This window comes from Pygocentrus nattereri, chromosome 22 (genome assembly GCF_015220715.1).
Source record: "Pygocentrus nattereri isolate fPygNat1 chromosome 22, fPygNat1.pri, whole genome shotgun sequence".
NCBI classification, from domain to species: domain Eukaryota; kingdom Metazoa; phylum Chordata; class Actinopteri; order Characiformes; family Serrasalmidae; genus Pygocentrus; species Pygocentrus nattereri.
In genome coordinates, this window is record NC_051232.1 from 25,925,680 (window position 1) to 25,947,605 (window position 21,926).

General features: G+C 40.9%; 1 protein-coding gene and 1 long non-coding RNA gene across 3 annotated transcripts in view; one reads left to right on the forward strand and one right to left on the reverse strand.

The window, feature by feature from the left end:
* Window positions 1–21,926, forward strand: part of LOC108414789 — a 94,021-nt gene that overhangs the window by 12,497 nt on the left and 59,598 nt on the right. Inside the window, exon 4 of the long non-coding RNA XR_005129383.1 lies at window positions 13,769–13,842. This is a non-coding gene — a long non-coding RNA (uncharacterized LOC108414789). The remainder of the gene's footprint in view (window positions 1–13,768; window positions 13,843–21,926) is intronic.
* Window positions 1,796–15,280, reverse strand: LOC108414788 (mucin-22). 2 transcript variants are annotated; one of them, XM_037532940.1, is made up of 7 exons: window positions 15,240–15,280; window positions 14,699–14,754; window positions 6,933–9,374; window positions 4,741–6,770; window positions 3,824–3,888; window positions 3,585–3,730; window positions 1,796–3,452 (listed from the first exon to the last, which is right to left on the reverse strand). In XM_037532940.1, exons 2-7 carry the CDS (start codon window positions 14,727–14,729, stop codon window positions 3,238–3,240), a joined length of 4,929 nt encoding a protein of 1,642 aa, XP_037388837.1. In that variant the 5' UTR covers window positions 14,730–14,754; window positions 15,240–15,280; the 3' UTR covers window positions 1,796–3,237. The 2 variants fall into 2 exon arrangements, with proteins under 2 accessions (XP_037388837.1, XP_017543184.2); XM_017687695.2 differs by having other exon boundaries at window positions 4,741–9,374.

The window sequence follows — 21,926 nt, forward strand, 5'->3', positions numbered from 1 at the left end:
GGACTTAAGATTCACAGGTTTGGGTTTTACTTCTACCTATGAACAAGCATAAGTCGAAAAGAGTATTGCTTACCTGTTCAAATCTAATGTAGTCTCAACTTTGGTTGTGATGGGGTGGTAATGATGAAAGGTAAGTGTAAGTAAGAGAGGCGAATGCATGCAATGGTCTTTCTTCCAGAAAAAAAGCCTAACATTTAACAATACGCTTCTTATGCCCGTGAAAAAAACTCACATGAAAAGATTTGTTAGGTCATCTTGAAGCTCATTTCTATGTACTGCATTCACTTTTTGTAATCTGAAAGTCGAAAACCTGTACTATGACAAATTTATTTTAAATATTGTAAATGGTTTACATTAAAACACACAAATACTGTGGAACTATAAAACTTTCCGCCATGATAGTACTTTATCTTTAGCTACGCTATATATTTTAAAAGTATTCGCTCGTCTGCCTTCACACACATATGAACTTGAGTGACATCCCATTCTTGGATTCATAGGGTTTAATATGTCGGCCCACCTTTTGCAGCTATAACAGCTTCAACTCTTCTGGGAAGGCTTTCTACAAGGGTTAGGGGTGTGTTTATGGGAATTTTTGTCCATTCTTCCAGAAGCACATTTGTGAGGTCAGATACTGATGTTGGATGAGAAGGCCTGGCTCGCAGACTCCTCTCTAATTCATCCCAGAGGTATTCTATCGGGTTGAGGTCAGGACTCTGTGCAGGCCAGTCAAGTTCTTCCACACCAAACTCACTCATCCATGTCTTTATGGACCTTGCTTTTGTGCACTGGTGTTCATGTTGCAACAAGAAGGGGCCGTCCCCGAACTGTTCCCACAAAGTTGGGAGCTTGAAATTGTCCAAAATCTCTTGGTGCTGAAGCTTTAAGAGTTCCTTTCGCTGGAACTAAGGGGCCGAGCCCAACTCCTGAAAAACAACCCCACATCATAATCCCCCCTCCACTAAACGTTACACTTGGCACAATGCAGTCAGACAAGTACCGTCTCCTGGCAACCGCCAAACCCAGACTCGTCCATCGTATTGCCAGACGGAGAAGTGTGATCTGTCACTCCAGAGAACACGTCTCCACTGTTCTAGAGTCCAGTGGCGGCGCTGTACACCACTGCATTCGACGCTTTGCATTGCGCTTGGTGATGTAAGGCTTGGATCCAGCTGCATGGAAACCCATTCCATGAAGCTCTCTGCACTGTTCTTGAGCTAATCTGAAGGCCACATGGAGTTTGGAGGTTTGTAGTGATTGACTCTGCAGAAGATTGGCGACCTCTTGACTTGATTCTGCGCCCTGTGCGCCTCAGCGTCCGCTGACCCCGCGCTGTCATTTTAAGTGGCCTCCCACTTCTTGGCTGAGTTGCTTTCATTCCCAATCGCTTCCACTTTGTTATAATTCCACTGACAGTTGACTGTAGAATATTTAGTAGTGAGGAAATTTCACGACTGGACTTGTCGCACTGGTGGCGTCCTATCACGGCACCACAGTTGAATTCACTGAGCTCCTGAGAGCGAGCCATTCTTTCACTAATGTTTGTAGAAGCAGTCTGCAGGCCTAGGGGCTTGGATTTATACACCTGTGGCCATTTAAGTGATTGGAACACCTGAATTCAATGATTTGAATGGTGTGAATACATTTGGCAATATAGTGTATCTGCTCACATAGGTATGGCTATTTTTGCACTTCAATTTCTGAACTCATCAGGTAAAGTGATTAACTCAGCTCAGGTCAGACGTCACTTTAAAAATGTAAATGAAAAACTGACAAACAGAAATATTTGCAGAGTTCTTTTTTTATTGTCAAAGTTATGGATCATGACACATAACTGTTTCAGCCTTAGTTCAAATGAAATAAAATAGAACAGCATAAATAAAATAAGACATTAGTGTTTTGTAGTCAAAGTAATGTCGAAAAAGAGTCATTCGTTTGAAAAAATGAAGCTTTTCATGTTCAGTGCATTCAGAAACCATGGATAGTGAAAAATTGATTTGTTTCCCTGAGTGCATCCTGCTTGTTTAGGAATTGTATTGTTTAAAGCTTATGGTCAGAGTGAGTTCTTGGCTGCGTGCAGGGCATCACAGGCTGTGATCTTTCTGCCTCAGCATGCACTGTGAACATGAAGTAATGAAACAACAGGTAGCTTTAGTAATATAAGGCTTGAACAGCCATTAATAAATGTTTTTTAACAATGATTTGCAAAAAAAAAAAAACATACTCTGAAGATGGCTGCTGTAAAATATACCCAAAGTGTTAGGAATAAGCAGTTTACTCCTATGGCAGTTTCATCTAAATAAGAAAAGTGTTAAACGGCATACGTACACACGTACATTTTTTAAAAATAAATAAATGTGTTTAAATAACTCTCTCTATTCTTTTCTCTCTGAGTGCAAACAATTACAGGCACATATAGTGCCAAAATTGCAAAAATACGTTAGTAAATCTGACTCTATATGTCCAGTGTGTGCATTACATACAATGTCACCTTAGCAGATAATCCATCATTTCCCTTATAGATCGATTGTACATAGATTAACCCTTAGAACCCCATGGGGATGCTAGTGATCCCACCATGTGTGAAATAAAAAATGATTGCCTAAAGTCGATCAATGTCATAGCAAGATTTGATCAAGTTAGATTCGTGAGGTGGAAAAAAACAAGTGTTGAATGATGTATTTTGACTTATGGTTGAAGACACTGGTCACCTGCCCTCCTCCTGGAGATTGACCTTCCTGCAGCTTTCAACTTCAACCCAATTCTAATGCACCCCATTCAGCGAATCAAGGACGTCTTAAGTCAATGATTAGATTGATCTGGCAGGGTCAGTTACGGTTAGTGGAAGGTTCATCTCCAGGAACAGGAGCTCATTCAAATCACATACATTTTCATTGGCTTTCGGGTTGCTCAGCACGCACTTGCACTTGCACTAAACTAATGAACTCTCATTAAGGTTCCAGTAGCCACTGGCCGTGGCGAAGCAGAATATCGTAAGATACGCATTCATATATTTTAAACGCAGAAATATATTTTAAAGTTTTTTTTTTTATTTATTTATTTAAATAATTATTGAGTGTGTTGTAGTGCATACCAGTGAAAATGACCTGCAGACAGCTTGGGGCTATAAGGGTTAACTGTTCATCTACAATTACTCTGCAATTACTATTGTATCACAATGTATCTCCAGAACACAGAGATTTGTTCTAGTCATAGTTCTTTGGACAGTAACTATAGTCAATTACAAAATTCTGCATAGGTGTTGTAAATCAAGGTGACCCAGATCAGCATTGTTCCGGTGAAGCTAGCAGCTCCTGAGTGTGTAGTGTTTGGTGCGGTACTGGCTGATGTCGTATTGGATGCAGCTGTTGCAGATGTCATATTGGTTGCAGCTGTTGCAGATGTACTGGATGTACTGGCAGCAGTAGTGGTGTTTGTTGTGGTCGATAGAGCTAAGAGGGAGTTTTGACAGATCAGAAAATTAGTGTCACTGTAACATTTTCAGTTCATCATAGTTTGGAATTGCTGTGTTTAGTCTATTTATTGATTGACTGATTGATTCATGAATGAGAAGAACAACTTACTGGCAGTGATAGAAGGAAGATCCACATTCAGAAATGTGTTTCCTTTTTCTACAGATACTGCAAGAGCATTTTCAGCTTGCGATACGTTCGGAACAACAGACTCACTGCTGAAAATCAGCGTCATGTTGACAATCACTGACCCTGGGCTGAAAAAGGCAAAGAGACGATGATTAGTTTTGGAAGGCCGTCAGTTTTTGGCTGTAGCTCTCTGTTAGTCACTGCAAAAAGAAAGTACTTACGAAAATTTCTCTACCCGACACCTCCTATACGTGACAGGGAAAATAATCCTATAACCTCGATTCACCTGTGAGAGAAGACAAGATCATTCAGATGAGTTCTCGGATTGTCATTGTCAGGACAATCATTTATATCTCCAGTATAGTAACTTGAGAAGAAAATGAAAAAAAACAACATTCTTAAATTGTAATATAAGTCAATCTAACAATATTTTTTTGTAACTCACTTTGGATAGTTTCTATCTGTTCATTCATTAAGAAATTCATGTCCACACATGGCTACAACACTGGAACTCCAAACTCAAAAGCTGCATACCCGTATCTTATTTCACAGTCCCACGCATCACAAGCTAACCAGGACTGGTTGAAGAACCTCTTACTAAACCAACTGTGGTTGTTAAGAGAAGTCTATTTCATCCCTACTGTGGCATGACAGGAATAACTGCAGTTAGTTAAAATAACTGATGTTAATCTATCAGAAAAGGCCCTAATAAACTTTGAATGTTTATTAAGTGATGTAAAAAGACATAGCACAGCACGGCAAGATTAAATCTAAGTAAATATTTTGTATGGATTTTTATTCTTTAGAAATATCACCCCATTTCCAAAAACAGTTGGGACATTGTCTAAAATGTAAATAAAAACAAAATGCAATGATTTGCTAAATGTTTAAGCCCTATGTTTAATTCAAAATAACTGACTGACTGATTAATTATTTAATTGACAATGTCACATGTTGATATTGAGAAATTTTTTTGTTTTCTGAAAAATATATGCCCATTTAGAATTTAATGCAAGCAACATTTCAAAAACGTTTTGAAAGTTCAATACCAGTTTCCAAGTTGAATGTTTGTTATTACTTAAGTTATGTAAAAAGACATAAAAGTAAAAATGTTTATAGACAGATAGATTTTTCCTACCTCTGTGGTAACATTTGCTGCAAGTTCCTTATATTTCACTGTTGTCTCATCTGCATAATCTGGTTCAAACTGCCGTATCATTCTGAATCCAAGCTCTATGGATCCCTCACCCTTTGAAGGTGGGGCTGTGGAATCTGTTACTGTAATTGGGGTGGGAGTTGTAATTTGTGTAAGAGAAGTAGAAGAGATTGTTACTGTGAGACTAGCCGCTGTTGCTGATGTTTCATTGGAATGTGATGAAACTCCATTTGCAGTAATTGAAGGAACTGCAGTAATTGAAGTAGACTGTGTAGATCCTGACCCAGGTGATGATGATGGAGTAGATTGAGTTGTTACTGTAATAACGTTTTTGGTATTGGTGATGGAATTTGTAGTTGAAGATAAACTTCCAGAAATGCCTCCATTTCCCACTACAGCCCCTGAATTGCTTGTTACTGTTTGATTCTGTGTTGCTGAAGGAGAGCTTGTGAAACCAAGTGTTGTTGTTGCAGAACCTGTGGTTGAAGGCATGGAGCCAAATGTTGTTTTGACTGAAGTTGGAAATGCAGAAGAACTTCCAGTTGTTTGCGCAGTTGTCGACAAATAATTAGTGGCGGAAATCCCAGAACCGCCTACACCTGGTGCTGCTGGAGAGGAACTTGTGGAACCAACTGAACTTGTTGTTGAATCTGTGGGTGAAGTAGTTTTCATAGAGCTTGCACTTGTTGCAGTAGATCTCTCTGTTGTTCCCGATGCAGAAGTGGAGTAACCAGGTGTTGTTACATTAGCTGTTGTAGAAGTCCCTAAATTGCTTGTTACTGTTTGATTCTGTGTTGCGGAAAGAGAGCTTGTGAAACCAAGTGTTGCTGTCGCAGAACCTGTGGTTGTTGCAGTAGAACTCTGTGTTGTTCCTAATGCAGAAGTGGAGTAACCAGGTGTTGTTACATTAGCTGTGGTAGAAGTCCCTGAATTGCTTGTTACTGTTTGATTCTGTGTTGCTGAAGGAGAGCTTGTGAAACCAAGTGCTGTCATTGCAGAACCTGTGGTTGTGGCAGTAGAACTCTGTGTTGTTCCTAATGCAGAAGTGGAGTAACCAGGTGTTGTTACATTAGCTGTTGTAGAAGTCCCTGAATTGCTTGTTACTGTTTGATTCTGTGTTGCGGAAAGAGAGCTTGTGAAACCAAGTGTTGCTGTTGCAGAACCTGTGGTTGTTGCAGTAGAACTCTGTGTTGTTCCCGATGCAGAAGTGGAGTAACCAGGTGTTGTTACATTAGCTGTGGTAGAAGTCCCTGAATTGCTTGTTACTGTTTGATTCTGTGTTGCTGAAGGAGAGCTTGTGAAACCAAATGCTGTCATTGCAGAACCTGTGGTTGTGGCAGTAGAACTCTGTGTTGTTCCTAATGCAGAAGTGGAGTAACCAGGTGTTGTTACATTAGCTGTGGTAGAAGTCCCTGAATTGCTTGTTACTGTTTGATTCTGTGTTGCGGAAAGAGAGCTTGTGAAACCAAGTGTTGTTGTTGCAGAACCTGTGGTTGTGGCAGTAGAACTCTGTGTTGTTCCTAATGCAGAAGTGGAGTAACCAGGTGTTGTTACATTAGCTGTGGTAGAAGTCCCTGAATTGCTTGTTACGGTTTGATTCTGTATTGCTGAAGGAGAGCTTGTGAAACCAAGTGCTGTCATTGCAGAACCTGTGGTCGAAGGCATGGAGTCAAATGTTGTTTTAACTGAAGTTGGAGATGCAGAAGAACTTCCAGTTGTTTGCGCAGTTGTCGACAAATAATTAGTGGCAGAAATCCCAGAACCGCCTACACCTGGTGCTGCTGGAGAGGAACTTGTGGAACCAACTGAAATTGTTGTTGAATCTATGTGTGAAGTAGTTTTCATAGAGCTTGCACTTGTTGCAGTAGAACTCTCTGTTGTTCCCGATGCAGAAGTGGAGTAACCAGGTGTTGTTACATTAGCTGTGGTAGAAGTCCCTGAATTGCTTGTTACTGTTTGATTCTGTGTTGCGGAAAGAGAGCTTGTGAAACCAAGTGTTGTTGTTGCAGAACCTGTGGTTGTGGCAGTAGAACTCTGTGTTGTTCCTAATGCAGAAGTGGAGTAACCAGGTGTTGTTACATTAGCTGTTGTAGAAGTCCCTGAATTGCTTGTTACTGTTTGATTCTGTGTTGTGGAAAGAGAGCTTGTGAAACCAAGTGTTGTCGTTGCAGAACCTGTGGTTGAAGGCATGGAGTCAAATGTTGTTTTGACTGAAGTTGGAAATGAAGAAGTACTTCCAGTTGTTTGCGCAGTTGTCGACAAATAATTAGTGGCAGAAATCCCAGAACCGCCTACACCTGGTGCTGCTGGAGAGGAACTTGTGGAACCAACTGAAATTGTTGTTGAATCTATGTGTGAAGTAGTTTTCATAGAGCTTGCACTTGTTGCAGTAGAACTCTCTGTTGTTCCCGATGCAGAAGTGGAGTAACCAGGTGTTGTTACATTAGCTGTTGTAGAAGTCCCTGAATTGCTTGTTACTGTTTGATTCTGTGTTGCGGAAAGAGAGCTTGTGAAACCAAGTGTTGCTGTTGCAGAACCTGTGGTTGTTGCAGTAGAACTCTGTGTTGTTCCTAATGCAGAAGTGGAGTAACCAGGTGTTGTTACATTAGCTGTGATTGAAGTCCCTGAATTGCTTGCTACTGTTTGATTCTGTGTTGCTGAAGGAGAGCTTGTGATACCAAGTGCTGTCATTGCAGAACCTGTGGTTGTGGCAGTAGAACTCTGTGTTGTTCCTAATGCAGAAGTGGAGTAACCAGGTGTTGTTACATTAGCTGTTGTAGAAGTCCCTGAATTGCTTGTTACTGTTTGATTCTGTGTTGTGGAAAGAGAGCTTGTGAAACCAAGTGTTGTCGTTGCAGACCCTGTGGTTGAAGGCATGGAGTCAAATGTTGTTTTGACTGAAGTTGGAAATGCAGAAGAACTTCCAGTTGTTTGCGCAGTTGTCGACAAATAATTAGTGGCGGAAATCCCAGAACCGCCTACACTTGGTGCTGCTGGAGAGGAACTTGTGGAACCAACTGAAATTGTCGTTGAATCTATGGGTGAAGTAGTTTTCATAGAGCTTGCAGTTGTTGCAGTAGAAATCTCTGTTGTTCCCGATGCAGAAGTGGAGTAACCAGATGTTGTTACATTAGCTGTGGTAGAAGTCCCTGAATTGCTTGTTACTGTTTGATTCTGTGTTGCGGAAAGAGAGCTTGTGAAACCAAGTGTTGTTGTTGCAGACCCTGTGATTGTTGCAATAGAACTCTGTGTTGTTCCTAATGCAGAAGTGGAGTGACCAGGTGTTGTTACATTAGCTGTTGTAGAAGTCCCTGAATTGCTTGTTACTGTTTGATTCTGTGTTGTGGAAAGAGAGCTTGTGAAACCAAGTGTTGTCGTTGCAGAACCTGTGGTTGAAGGCATGGAGTCAAATGTTGTTTTGACTGGAGTTGGAGGTGCAGAAGAACTTCCAGTTGCTTGCGCAGTTGTCGACAAATAATTTGTGGCAGAAGTCCCAGAACTGCTTACACCTAGTGCTGCTGGAGAGGAGCTTGTGGAACCAACTGAAATTGCTGTCGAATCTGTGAGTGAAGTAGTTTTCATATTGCTTGCAGTTGTTGCAGAAGAACTCTCTGTTGTTCCTGTTGCAGCAGTGGTGTATCCAAGTGTTGTTAGATGAGCTGTGGTAGAAGTTCCTGAATTGCTTGTTACTGTTTGACTCTGTGTTGCTGAAGGAGAGCTTGTGAAACCAAGTGTTGTTGTTGCAGAACTTGTGGTCGAAGGCATGGAGTCAAATGTTGTTTTGATAGAAGTCGCAGTTATTGGAAAAGAACTTCCAGTTGCTTGTACAGTTATCGGCAAATAATTTGTGGTGGGAGTCCCAGAACTGCTTACACTTAGTGCTGCTGGAGAAGAACTTGTGGAACCTACTGAAATTGCTGTTGAATCTGTGGGTGATGTCACAGGATATAAAGTAGTTTTCATAGAGCTGACAGTTGTTGCAGTAGAGGTCTCTTTTGTTCCTGAAGCAGAAATGGTGTATCCAGGTGATGTTAGAAGTGTTGTTGCAGGAGAACTCCCAGGTACTGTTGAAGTCATAAAGTCAACAGTCGTTTTGAGAGAACTCGTTGCAGAGGAACTTCCAGCTGCACTTGTAGTTGTTGACACATAATTTCTGGCGGAACTAGTTGTTACTATTGGACTCTGTGCTGCTGGAGAGCTTGAAGACCCACTGCCTGTTACCACTGAGCTTTGAGTTGATGGAGAAGAACTTGTCGACCCTTCTGATGTGACTGCTAATGTTGTGGCTGAGGTAGCTGGGTTAGCAGTTGTCACTGAACTACCCATTGCTACTGATGGGCTTGTGGAAACAGTAGATGGAGTGGAACTTGTGTAACCTGATGCTGTTGGATAAGAAGCACTTGTTCCTGTTGATTGTGATGTAGTTGATAGGAGGGAATAACTTTCAGGAACAGTTGATTGATTTGTTGTGGGAAGAGAGATTCCAGGAGTTACTGAAACTGAGCTAGCAGATGGTACAGGTGATGTCATGCTGTCAGTTGACACTGAAGGTCCTTGCGTCATTGTAGTAATATTTGTCGTCTGAGCTCTAACACTGCTTTGAAGGAGTAACAGGCCTGGAAAAAATACATTAAGAAATTAATAGCCTTTTATTTTTATCACATTGAGTTTGTACCTGTCCTAAGATAATTGCTCTCATTATCATTATTAAAAAATGAATAACCCTTCTAACCTTCATCTCAACATTTTTTATCACTTTGAGTTTGTACCTATCTGCAAACTAAGGTAACTGCTCTAATAAGTCAAGCATTACTTTCTTTACGGTTTTGCCAGTTGTCCAACACTGCATGATCACAGATTTAAGTCTGCATTTGTAACTCAATACGCGCAGCTAATGTTAAAGTTTAGCTAGCGGGCTATCTGCGTTAGATCTTTCATTAATAATTTCCATGCATAATTATTATGGAAAAAATTTATCAAAGCTTTTGCACACTGAAGCGCCCTATCAAGCTCCATCGCTTCAGTCTGAAAAACATGGCAGATGGAGCAGTCATTTCTGCTGACCAACACATTTCCAAATTTGAGTCATTTCTAGTCTTCAGTTTTAACTGGTTTGATTAACTGCCGTATTTGTGTTTGTAGGTAGCTAGAAATGATTCCTGTGGCTAAATTCACAACCTGACAGGCTGCGTTTACAACTCAACTGATACATTCTGATAACATCTCAGCAGGTTTTGCGCAGCAGGACGCTAGCGTTACTGCTACTGAGTGCTGACTGGTGGGCAAGCTGAGCAGCTCATTTACTCAAACTGTTCTGTGTTCAGGAAATTCATGTATTATTTTATGTTAAACTATGATTTTGCTCAAATGCTCCATCTTAACCCATTCATTTTGGACTCGCTCGGGAGCGCCCCCTAGCGTTTGAGCATAACGTAAGACATTACAGAGTGGTAATCCTGCTCTCTGCGTGTTCTATGGCAACATCAAGTTCATTAAGCAGTGCTGTGGCTGTTTGTAATGAAATAAAGCCATGGATCACTTTTTTAAATCTCAATTTTAAAACATAGCTCATCTCATCATTTATTGAGGTCAATTAATGCATTAATTGAGGTAAGCTGATGTTTCTTATGAACTCCGAAGATGTGCAGCCTAGCTAATCTTTTCCTTGTAGCGTTTTTTGAAGACTGCATCTAAAGCGTCCTTATATCTTGTTGTTTTTGTGGTCATTCTGATCTATTCTGCTTGGTTCACCTTGCTTACCAGCGTGGTGACGTGGCCTTAATGACGCCATCGAATACTACGTTTACGTAAAGCTAACGTTAGTTAGCTTAGCTTGCCGGCTAGCTGGGTAAACATTGCTACACGAGAGACCCGTTTAAATACTGGCTGGTCACTGTTTAGTAACTAGAGCTTTTTAACTGCAAATAGTTTGTACTCTGGAATGCTGCTGGTAGCGTATTTTTCCTGTTTTCTTGGACTAAATTATGGACGTTAGAAACGTGGTTAGACCGGTAACGCTAACGTTACTGGCCGAGGGGACGAGAAAAGTGCTCAAATGGCCGGAGGCAGGTTATTTTTATTGCGTGTGAGGGGAGAAGCAGTGAACGCTGCAGAGGGACGCTGTGCCAGAGTGATGAAAAGAGTATAACTTACTGGAGGACGTTATTTATTTATTTAAATAAACAGCAAATGCTTATTTCTGCCTGTTCCGTTGTGTCTTGATGACAGTCGCACCACTGATGCGAATGTTGAGAGCTAAATCTCAGACTAGGCGCACATAAAACACTTTATGTGTATAAGCAATTTTTAATCGGTGGGTTTTGTATCAAATCACCAGCAGTTCTGTCCTTTGATTGTCAGAGGAGGACAGAAAGTGAATTAATATTCACAAACTATTTCGTCACCATTTTTGTAGTATCGAGCGCAAAGACGAGCACCTGTCCGCAGATTCGCTTCCTTAAAGCTGAACTTTGAACGTTTTTTGCACGGTGGGAAGACACAAGACGGGTTTTCTGAGGCAAAAAGGCCGCAAAGAAATCACTCATATTTACCCCCGTTTTACCATCATCAACACTTGATATAAACACTGAGAAGACACGTGAAGGTTCACTGGTAGTTTTGGGTAGTAAATGGCTATATTTGTGTTGTAGATACGGCGACCCATAGTTTCCTATCACCACCAGAGTCAGTACACTTATCTATACTGAAACGTTTCACAGCAAACCCCTCATTGAAATGATGGAAAGTGTTTCTGAACGCCAGTCCTGGAGTCCCACTGGTCTGCACTTTTTAGTGCTTTGCCTGCCCCCAACACACCTGAACCACCTAATCAGCTCATGAACAGCACAGTATCGAGTTAAAGCAGGGAGACCACCAAGATGTGCAGGGCAGTGTTGGGATTCCAGGACCAGGGTTGAGCAGGACAGTTCTAGACGGAGTATTTCCTGGTCTCGCCTGGGTCCAACTACCGTTTAAAAATATTTCTCGTATTAACTCACCAACGCGCCCCGCCTCGCATTAAAGCAGTTTAGGAGTTAAACTGGACCGGAGCGAACCGGAGCAGAGTTGCAGTAGTTTTAGTTCGTCTCAGCGCAAACAGAGCTGAGCTCCGATGCTGGAGTTTGGTGGAAATGTAAACGAACCATCTAGCTATTAAATATAATAAACCACATGAGAAACAACCCCTAACTTCACCCTTCCCCTCAGTAATGATGCACGACACCGGGTTTGCTAGAATCGACTCCTTCCATTGGAATCGATCTAGTCGACTCCTCGGCCCCACTTGCCTACAGCTGTGATATGATGAAATTTAGGTTTGCTCTTGGTACTTGGTTAGAAAAGCACCACGTTAGTTATAGTTATGCGAAAATGAACCATTAGTTGGATGTTAGCTTCCTCTTTCTACGAGACTTAAATTGGCTTCGTATTTACAATCTTCTTACTCGACTTTTCTGGTCTACCTTAAGTGATGCCACAGGTACCATTTAAGGTGGAACGAACATTTGAATAAAAACCCCAAGGAGCAGCAAATCTCAGCTTTACTATCTTTTCTACAGCCTGTGAAAAATAATGTTTTTGGTTTTCATTTTCGTATCTTGTACTATTTCTAATCATTGTTCTAATTATACTAATCAAGAATGTTCTAATTGATTATTCTAATCAAGAATGTTGGAGATGGAGCTGCCGGGTAGAAGGAGAAGAGGTAGACCTCAGAGAAGGTTTATGGATGTAGTGAAGGTGGACATGGAGATGGTTGGTGTAAAAGTAGAGGAGGCAGTGGATAGGGCAAGATGGAGGCAGAAGAAGAAGTACTATTTCTAATCATTATTTATTGCAACCCTACAGAGTCGAAGAATCGACTCCAAGCATTTCTTAGTCATTGGCCAAGAGTCGACCCCGAGTCCCTGCGTGTTGGAGTCGAAGAATCGGTTCTTTTGGAATCGACTCCCCATCACTACTGTTTTTTTCCGATGCTCAATAAAACGGTCCCCCTGATAGTGTTTCAGAGCCCATGAACCTGTGAGTGTTGGTTGTCATTCCCGTTATTTAGTGATGTTTTAAGTATGTAAATATGTGTTTTAAATTTCGCGCCAAGCAGCCCAGATTATTTGGTGTTATTTATCGCGTTAAATGAGGTAATTTAAAGCATTCTGTTGCAGAAGTGACGTTAACTAAGACAGCCGAGGTGCTAACGTTAAGTACAACAGCAAGCTAACGCAAACATTTGGATATAAAGCAGGTTTGTCTATGTTTGTAAACGGGTTTTTTATTGAATTTGAGCGCCAGATCGGCATGACTGGTGTAACGGAATGTTTAGTCCACTGTTGTGCTCACTAACTGTTGTTAAATGTACTCTAAAGCCACACATTTGCACCTAACTTAGCTAACAGTGTTTGTAGTTCGTAGCCAGGTTGCCTTATACTCTTAAAATGTGTTTCTTCAAGCAGATAAAAGCAGATAAAAGGACAGGAAGGGTTATTGTCGTCAGCTGGGCAGCATTAGTGATGAGAACAGTTCATTTTGCCAATTTAGAGGCTTTAATTTGCCTTACATTTCTGTCATAAAAGAAATAGAAGGTATCCTGATATCATTTTAATAGCTAAACTCACTAACAAGGGTTACTTAAAGTTGCCAAGTAAATGAATTGGCTTAAATAAGGCATCAGGACAGAAACACATGTTAATATTTTATAAAGCAGGTATTGGTAGGACTCATTCAGAGCAGCTGTTGAATGCAAAAAACCTCAGTTCATACAATTCATTCCTGTTTGTAAGCAGACGAGGAGGTAGTTTATTAAGATGAAATGGATTGAGTTATTTTTTTTTGCTTTAAAAACTATAATGTACTCAAAGGTTTATTTTAAGTCCATATGTGAAGTAAACAAATTGAAATGAACTACTACTTAGTTTGTTGATGCTGAAAAACAGGTACACACTGTAAAAAGTGTAAAAAGCAGGATTGGTTTGAAGTTTCGGAATTTATGTACATTTTTTCTGTTCCTCTGACCCAGGGGTCTTCAGTGTAAAGCTGCAAAGGACGAGTTACATCACATTTCTTGCTTACATACGTCCAGACAAAACTAAGGTAAGTGTATGAAAACTGGTATATTTAAAAGCTTAACAAGGCAACCAATGCAATAAGATAAACTGTTGTGTTTTAACCATTTAGAGTCTCATAATCTAAAGAGCATTTTAAAATTGTCTGGCCATTGGCTGTGGTTAAAAAAAAAATCTTAAAGCCCTGTTAAGAAGTTTTCAAATATTAAAATTTTAGTTTTAATAGTAAATGTATGCTTTTGGGAAAAGTTCAGTAGTTGATAAATACTCAAAAAATTCCAAACTGCTGCCTCATCAGAATTCATCACGTCAGAAAGCAAAATGATTGACAGTGGTGTCTCCCAGGCAACGCAACAACACAGCTGTAGTGGCGGTGGCTTAACCGTACACGCTTGAAACCCCCTTGCAGAAAAACGGACCGCTTCGCTGTTCTCGATCGAGCTCTGAATGGTCTAATGGTCATTTTAGAGATGGGTCACACGACACCAACTCAGCCAGCCCTCCCAGGTTAAGAACCTCGAAAGACTTCTTTTAGATTGATTTCTCTTGGTTGGTTCGGTTGACTGAAATACTTTTTGGTCTGACAGTCGACGATGCTGCTCTAATATATTCATTTTGTTTTGCATTATTTGATTCAGAGGATTTAATTGAGTTGAATAAAACCAGTTAAATTGCTTGATTTTTTTATGGTTGAGCCAATGCAAAGTACAGCAAAGGTAGAGGAAATGTCTTTGCAGCACATCTTTATCACCGCCACCACCAATGTTTCTCACCATGAATCTCAAGTAACATAAATAGATCCAAAGGAAGGTAATACACATAGTACATGCTAACAGATAAGTAGCAACATCCAAAGAAGCAGTATTTTCAAAAGCACTACTCACCAATGGTTATGTATAGCTTTATTTCCTTCATGTTGTTCTCGGTTAGCTTGCTCTGGCTGAAATGTAGAATAAAAGGCGTTTAGTAACATTAAAGGATACAATTGCTTTTATAAATGTAAAAACTGACCAGAGAAATCATAATAAATGTAAAAAAAAAAAGTAGTATTGATGAAACACTGAACAGTAAAAGGTCACAGTGTCACTCAGGCTGAGTGAGGCAGGATGTGACAGATTTCCGTATAGCAAAGACGAAGATCTGCCAGAGTTAGTGCTTAAATTATGTTGTAAATGTTTTTTTTGATTCTGATGTACTGTTTTTGTAAAAAAAAAAAAAAAAAGTCTGTAAAATCCACACTGGCATAATTCTGATTGTAGCTGATAGTAGCATAATGTTATGATTTACTTCAGATATTATATTCTGGCTCTGTAACAAATATCAGAAATCCTCACACCTAATTACATTGGTATTTTTCAGTAATATGTAATTACAGGTATTAAAAATTCTAAAATTTGATTTATTACAAGATGTACAAACACTCACTTATTTGTTCCTCAGTGCTGTCACAGCGCCTGTCACCTGCTTTGCACAAATGACCAGCTTAGTGTTTAGCATCCTACTTTATATCCTTTTGTTCCCCACCCAGTTTACTCCACCCTTAAACACATTCTTACGAAAGGTTTTGACGTATTGTTTTTGAAGGATGCTGCTTTGGGGCATCAGACTCCAAGCTGTCCTTGCACTGACGTAAAACATGACATTTACTTTTAATATTCAGATGTTTTCAGACTGTTGTGTTCTCTTGCCCTGTGTGACTCCCAGGATAGCAAGCAAATGTATGACATTGATTTAGTTAAAAATAAGTTAAAATATTCAATGTTTGTTTAAATATTCATGTTAACAACACCAATAGTATTTCGAAGTACTTATGCAGTAAACAATCATGTGATGCATACCTGTGCACCTGCACTTGTGACAGTCTTGGACTCATAAGTGGTCAGACAAGGCTGGTTACATCTTGTCAGCTGCTGAACATTCTTGCATACGTTTTATAAACATGCTCTTGCCTTATGATTCTTTTATTTTTGAGACTAATGTTGCAAATTTCTAAAACTTGTAAGTTTCCCAGAATGACCAATAGGTGGTCCAACAGCACCAGAACTGGAATGCAAAACTTATTTAGTCTCTAACGTTCCTTATGGGTCAAATTCTGCTGGGAGAATCTCCAGAATCCTAATCCACGTTTTAGATTTCATGATTTTTAGTGGTCAGATTATTTTTCATCTCATTTCATTATTTGTCACCTGTCCTGACATAATTTGGTTTCGTTGATTTTGCTTGAAAGTTAGCTTCTGGATTCTGTTTCGAATTCCAGTGCATGTACGTTTCTCGTTCGTCAGCATCAATAACTGGCAGATGCATTGTTATTATTAGAACTCATGCCTGGTTCCTTCTAAGAAGGGTGTGGAACTGTCTATGTCATAGCATTGAGTAAGCTAAGCATGTTAGCATGAGATGTATGTTTATTTTACCCACTTTTCAAAGCGTCCGACCTCCTTCGCTTATTTTAAACAAATCTAATGACCTAGCTTATTGGAAAATTCCAGAGGTTTCCTGATGTTCATGTAGATTGTGTTGTAGTTAACACGCACAGCAAATAACAAATAAGAACAGAACATTTAAAAGGTGTTTTACTGATTTAAAGAATGCAGTTTTGTGTTTCCTTTTTGTTCTTTGCAATCCTGAGACAGTTGGTGGTCATTGTTCAGGTAGTTGGCCTCAAGTCCCTCGAGGATGCTTTCGTGAATGAATGTCTTTGTGTCATTTTCCAAGCTCATACTAGTTCTGCTACTATGAAAGAATGTTTTGCCCTCCACCCAAACCACACCCACACTTACACCATGGTTCATTAGTGACTCATCATATTCTGACAAATTTGTACATACACACTTAAAAAATGGTTCTTTAGGGGTTCTTTATTAAAGGTAATATTTTTTCTTTTCTTTATAGCACCATAAAGTGTTCTGCTTTTAAGAATAGAAGCAATTTCAAAAAGAAGAACACTATGAAGTATATATTTTTTTATCAATCTGAAGAACGATTGAACCATGTAAGGAACCATTTAAGCATGAAATGATTCCATATAGAACACATGGTTCTAAATGGAACAATTGCCTTGACTAAACAACCTTTTGAATAACCATTTTCAATGTATGTAAACATATTTATACAGACATATATATAATTGCTGGTACAGAGGTATAAAGTTGATGAGCCACACCATGAAGGTATGGGAAAGAGTTGTTGAAGCAAGGTTAAGGCGAGAGGTCCAGATCAGTGAGCAGCAGTTTGGTTTCATGCCCAGAAAGAGTACCACAGATGCAATTTTTGCATTGAGATTGTTGGTAGAGAAGTACAGAGAAGGTCAGAAGGAGCTGCATTGTGTCTTTGTGGATCTAGAGAAGGCATATGATAGGGTGCCAAGAGAGGAACTGTGGTACTGTATGAGGAAGTCAGGTGTAGCTGAAAAGTATGTTAGGATGGTGCAGGACATGTAGGAGGATAGTGAGACAGTGGTGAGGTGTGCAGTTGGAGTGACAAATGGTTTCAAGGTGAAGGTAGGGTTACATCAGGGATCAGCTTTGAGCCCCTTCTTGTTTGCAGTGGTGATGGAAAGGTTGACAGATGAGGTCAGGCAGGAGGCTCCATGGACCATGATGTTTGCAGATGACATTGTAATCTGTGGTGAGAGTAGAGAGCAGGTGGAAAAGAATCTGGAGAGGTGGAGGTTTGCACTGGAGAGGAGAGGAATGTAGAGACAAGACGGAATACATGTGTGTGAATGAGAGGAAGGCAGGTGGAAAGGTGAAGATGCAAGGATTAGAGGACGTAAAGGTGGATGACTTCAAATATCTTGGGTCAACCATCCAGAGCAATGGACAGTGTAGAAAAGAGGTGAAGAAGAGGGTGCATGTGTGACAGAAGGATAGCAGCAAGAGTGAAAGAGAAGCTTTACAAGAAGAAGGAGAAGAGGTAGACCTCAGAGAAGGTTTATGGATGTAGTGAAGGTGGACATGGAGATGGTTGGTGTAAAAGTAGAGGAGGCAGTGGATAGGGCAAGACGGAGGCAGATGATCCGCTGTGGCGACCCCTAAAGGGAGCAGACGAAAGAAGAAGAAGATATATAATTGCTGTTGGAACAGTATTTCATATCTCAGTAAATCAGTAGGCCTAGCTTTACAGAAGAAGAAACAAATCTTCTTAACTCAGGATGGAAGTGGAGGTAACAGGATTTTTTTTCCCTCAGCGATTTTAGGCTACTACTGTTGGTCCGTTCATTGTGAAATTTTAACCGAATGTAAAGATTAGCGGTGTTTCCAAGTGATGCCATAAAGTTAAACACGACAAAAATAGAGATACAAGGTTTTAAAGCAAAAATGACAATATACATATACACTCACCGGCCACTTTATTAGGCACACCTTGCTAGTAAAAGGTTGGACCCCCTTTTGTCTTCAGAACTGCCTTAATTCTTCGTGGCATGCTTTCAACAAGGTGTTGGAAACATTCCTCAGCGATAATTTTGTTTGGTTATTTGAGTTACTATTGCCTTTCTATCATCTCGAACCAGTCTGCCCATTCTCCTCTTACCTCTCACATCAACAAGGCATTTTCATCCACACAACTGCCGATCACTGGATATTTTCTCTTTTTCTGACCTTTTTTCGGACCTTCGAATCTTTAAAAGACAGCGGTTGGACGGACGCCCAGCTTATGTGTCTCAGAACACGACGTCTTCCTCTCGGCCTTCTTTCATAAGTACATGTGACGTAAGTTTTCCTGAGTTTGATATTTTTTTTAAGTAAATAAAAACTCAAGCGCAGCAACTGAAAACCTCATGTGAGGTTCGCTGTCATGTTAGTGTTTACTCGAAGTGGTACTCAACACATTCATGTAATTTTGGATTGAATTACTTGAAGTGCACATGTAAACGAAGATTTTCCATCAGATTGTTCAATAGAGCATATAAGCACCTCAGTCTTAATCTGTAATCGGAATGTGTTCAATCGGATTGGCAAAAATCTTTGCATGTAAACACGGCCGCTGATTATTAGCTTTTGGTCTCGTGGGGGTACCTAAAATGTGTTAGTAAAATATATTCGAGACAGGATGCTGCATCTCAGCTCCAAAGTGGGCAACATAATGCAAAAGCCCTGGTTCTCAGCGACTGAGTACAGATGCAAATCCTTGGCAATGATAGTTGCAATAGAGTTTGTAATTCGCTTGTTGTCTGAGTTGAGAGGAAGCATTGACATTGCTTGCTCGATGATCCCCTGGTTGGAGCAAGTACAACCGGGCAGAAAATTGGTGGAAACATGTAATACGGTTTCCCATGTTTGTCATGTTTCTAAAATATTTTAGTTTAGTGTGCCACTAATTGCATATAGGGTCCTGTCCAGATCTCTTTCCCCCTTCAACTCCATACAGCTGTTTTACAGCCCTGGTGCAGCTCCACAGCAGAATTAGAGTTCTCAAGGAAGCTCTTGAGTTGTGGGAATTGCGTGAAGATCACCTAATCTAAGTATGCAGACTGCCCCACTAGGAAGAACAGGACAATTGATCTCCTTTACGCCAATGTGAAGCATGCATACATCGCCACACTCCTGCCCCCTCTGGGAAAATCTGACCACAACCTGGTCTACCTGCAGCCTCAGCACAAACCCTGTTTCCGGAGACAGTCTGAGACAACCTGGAAATGGTCTCCTGAAGCCGAAGCAGCTCTCAGGGATTGTTTTGAGTCCACAGAATGGAGTGTACTGCAGGAGCCATACGGGGAGGACATTGAGGGGATTACACACTGCATGGCGGACTACATGAACTTTTGCATGGACGTTGCTGTTCCAGTGAAATCTGTACGCTGCTTTGCTAACAACAAGCCCTGGATAACCAGCAATGTCAAAGGTCTGCTGAATAAGAAGAGAGCCTTTAAAGACAACAACCAGGAGGAGCTTAGGAACGTACAGAGGGAGCTCAAAGTCCAATTGCGAGAAGCCAAGAAGTCCTACAGGATGATGGTGGAGCAGAAGTTAAGGGAGAATAACGTGAGGGAGGTATGCAATGGTATGAAGACCATTACAGGCTGTAAACAGAGGATGGACAGCGCGTTAGATGGTGACACAGAGTTCAACATCTTCTGTAACTGGTTTGAATGCCCTGTTCAGATCTCCACAGCGCCTGTATGTCCAGCAGTCACCTCCACACCCTCCCCTTTCTCAGCTCCTGGCGCTTCAGTCTCTGTCTGCTAGGACATCAACACCTCATCTGCGCCTATTGATATTCATCCACAGGGTTCCCGCACTGTGGAAGACACCATGCATCATTCCAGTACCCATGAGAGTGCGACCCAGTGAACTCATTGACTTCAGGCCTGTTGCTGTAACATCCCATGTCATGAAGACACTAGAGCGCCTTCTTCTACACCTTCTCAGACCCCAGGTTCGACACGCAACAGACCCCCTGTAGTTCGCCTACAGGGAGAAAGTGGGAGTGGAGGATGCCATGCTATACCATCTCCATTGTGCCTACTCTTATCTGGACATGGGTGGTGTGCTGTAAGAGTCATGTTCAGTGTGGGGGGGGGGGGGGTACAAGACCCTGGTGAAGGACTTTGTGGAGTGGTGCTGTTTGAACAACCTGCTTCTAAACACTGCCAACTAGGGTTGCAGCGGTAACCGGTTCCACGGTATACCACGGTATTAAAATGCACGGTTATCATACCGTGGGCATTTGCTCATTACCGGTAAAACACAACCCAGCTCAGAAACTCACCCGCGCATGCGCAGCTCCGCTCCGTTTCAGTCACACAAGCACACAGCAGTGAGAATGGCAGAGAGTGCCACAGACTTAACAAATCTCCGTCCCCCTAAAAAAAAGGCTAAACTAAAGTCAGCAGTGTGGGACTACTTCGGATACCCGCCAAATGCACGCGAGGATGGGAATCCGATTTGTAATCAATGTGGCAGGAAAGTGGCAGCTAAAGGAGGGAATACCTCTAACCTGTTCTCCCATCTCCGAGAACACCACCCCGCTGTGCTCGTTTATAATTTCAGTCCGACCCTAAATGCGTGAAATTTCGACTATAAAACCTATCTATGTATTCGTGCACAGCCCACGCGTTAAGCGCCCGCAAAAGTGCTGAGTCATCCGAACTATGAGCATGCAGGTGCTGGAAGTAACGTTATGCCCGTGGCTATGAAACGCGTGCTGTGGTGGATGCGCGTGTCCGTGTTCAGGTCCTCACAGACTAATTTGGATTTTTCCTGAGTCGGACTCAACGTGAAAGACGCCATTAATTTGCATGAGTTTATATTTAAAATCTGACGTGCCTCTATTGTGAGGATCATGTATAAAATAGATAGTCCCCTCTTTCTGCAGTCTCTGGTTATATTAACTTGGCAGTAAAACGGACGTTTACAACAGTAGTTGGTCAGACACGCACACAGGCTCAGATATTAAATAATTAAATAATTAAACTTAAATAATTGTACTGAATATTTTAAATACAGGATCTTTACACACACACGCACACACACACACACACACACACACACACACACACACACACACACACATATATATATATATATATATATATATATATATATATATATATATATATATATATATATATACACATTTATTTTTTATTATTATTATAAATATAATTGATTAATATTATTATTCTGTTATTGGTTTAGGGACAAGCTAGCTGTGCAAAGAAATTTCCTGATCCAGCTCAGCCAACTGTCACACAGTCATTTGCAAAGGGAATTAAGTTAGATCCCTCATCTAAACAAGCCCAAGAATTGAATCATGCTGTGGCGTATTTTATTGCCAAAGACATGATGCCCTTAAGAGCAGTGGAAAAACCTGGTTTCCTTCACCTGATGAAAAAAGCTGTTCCAATGTACCAAGTTCCATCAAGAACATACTTTGCCACTCGCATGTACCAAGATGTGAGAGCAAGTGTTGAAGAACAGCTAAAGGAAGCTGTGTGTTACTCAGCCACCACAGACTTGTGGACCAGCAGCAGTGGAGGAGGGGAACCATTTATAAGTTTTACAGTCCCCTACATCTCTTCAGACTGGCAGCTCAAGTGCCATTGTTTGGAAACTCATTTTTTCCCTGAAGACCACACCTCAGAAAACATCTCTGAAATGTTTGAAAACA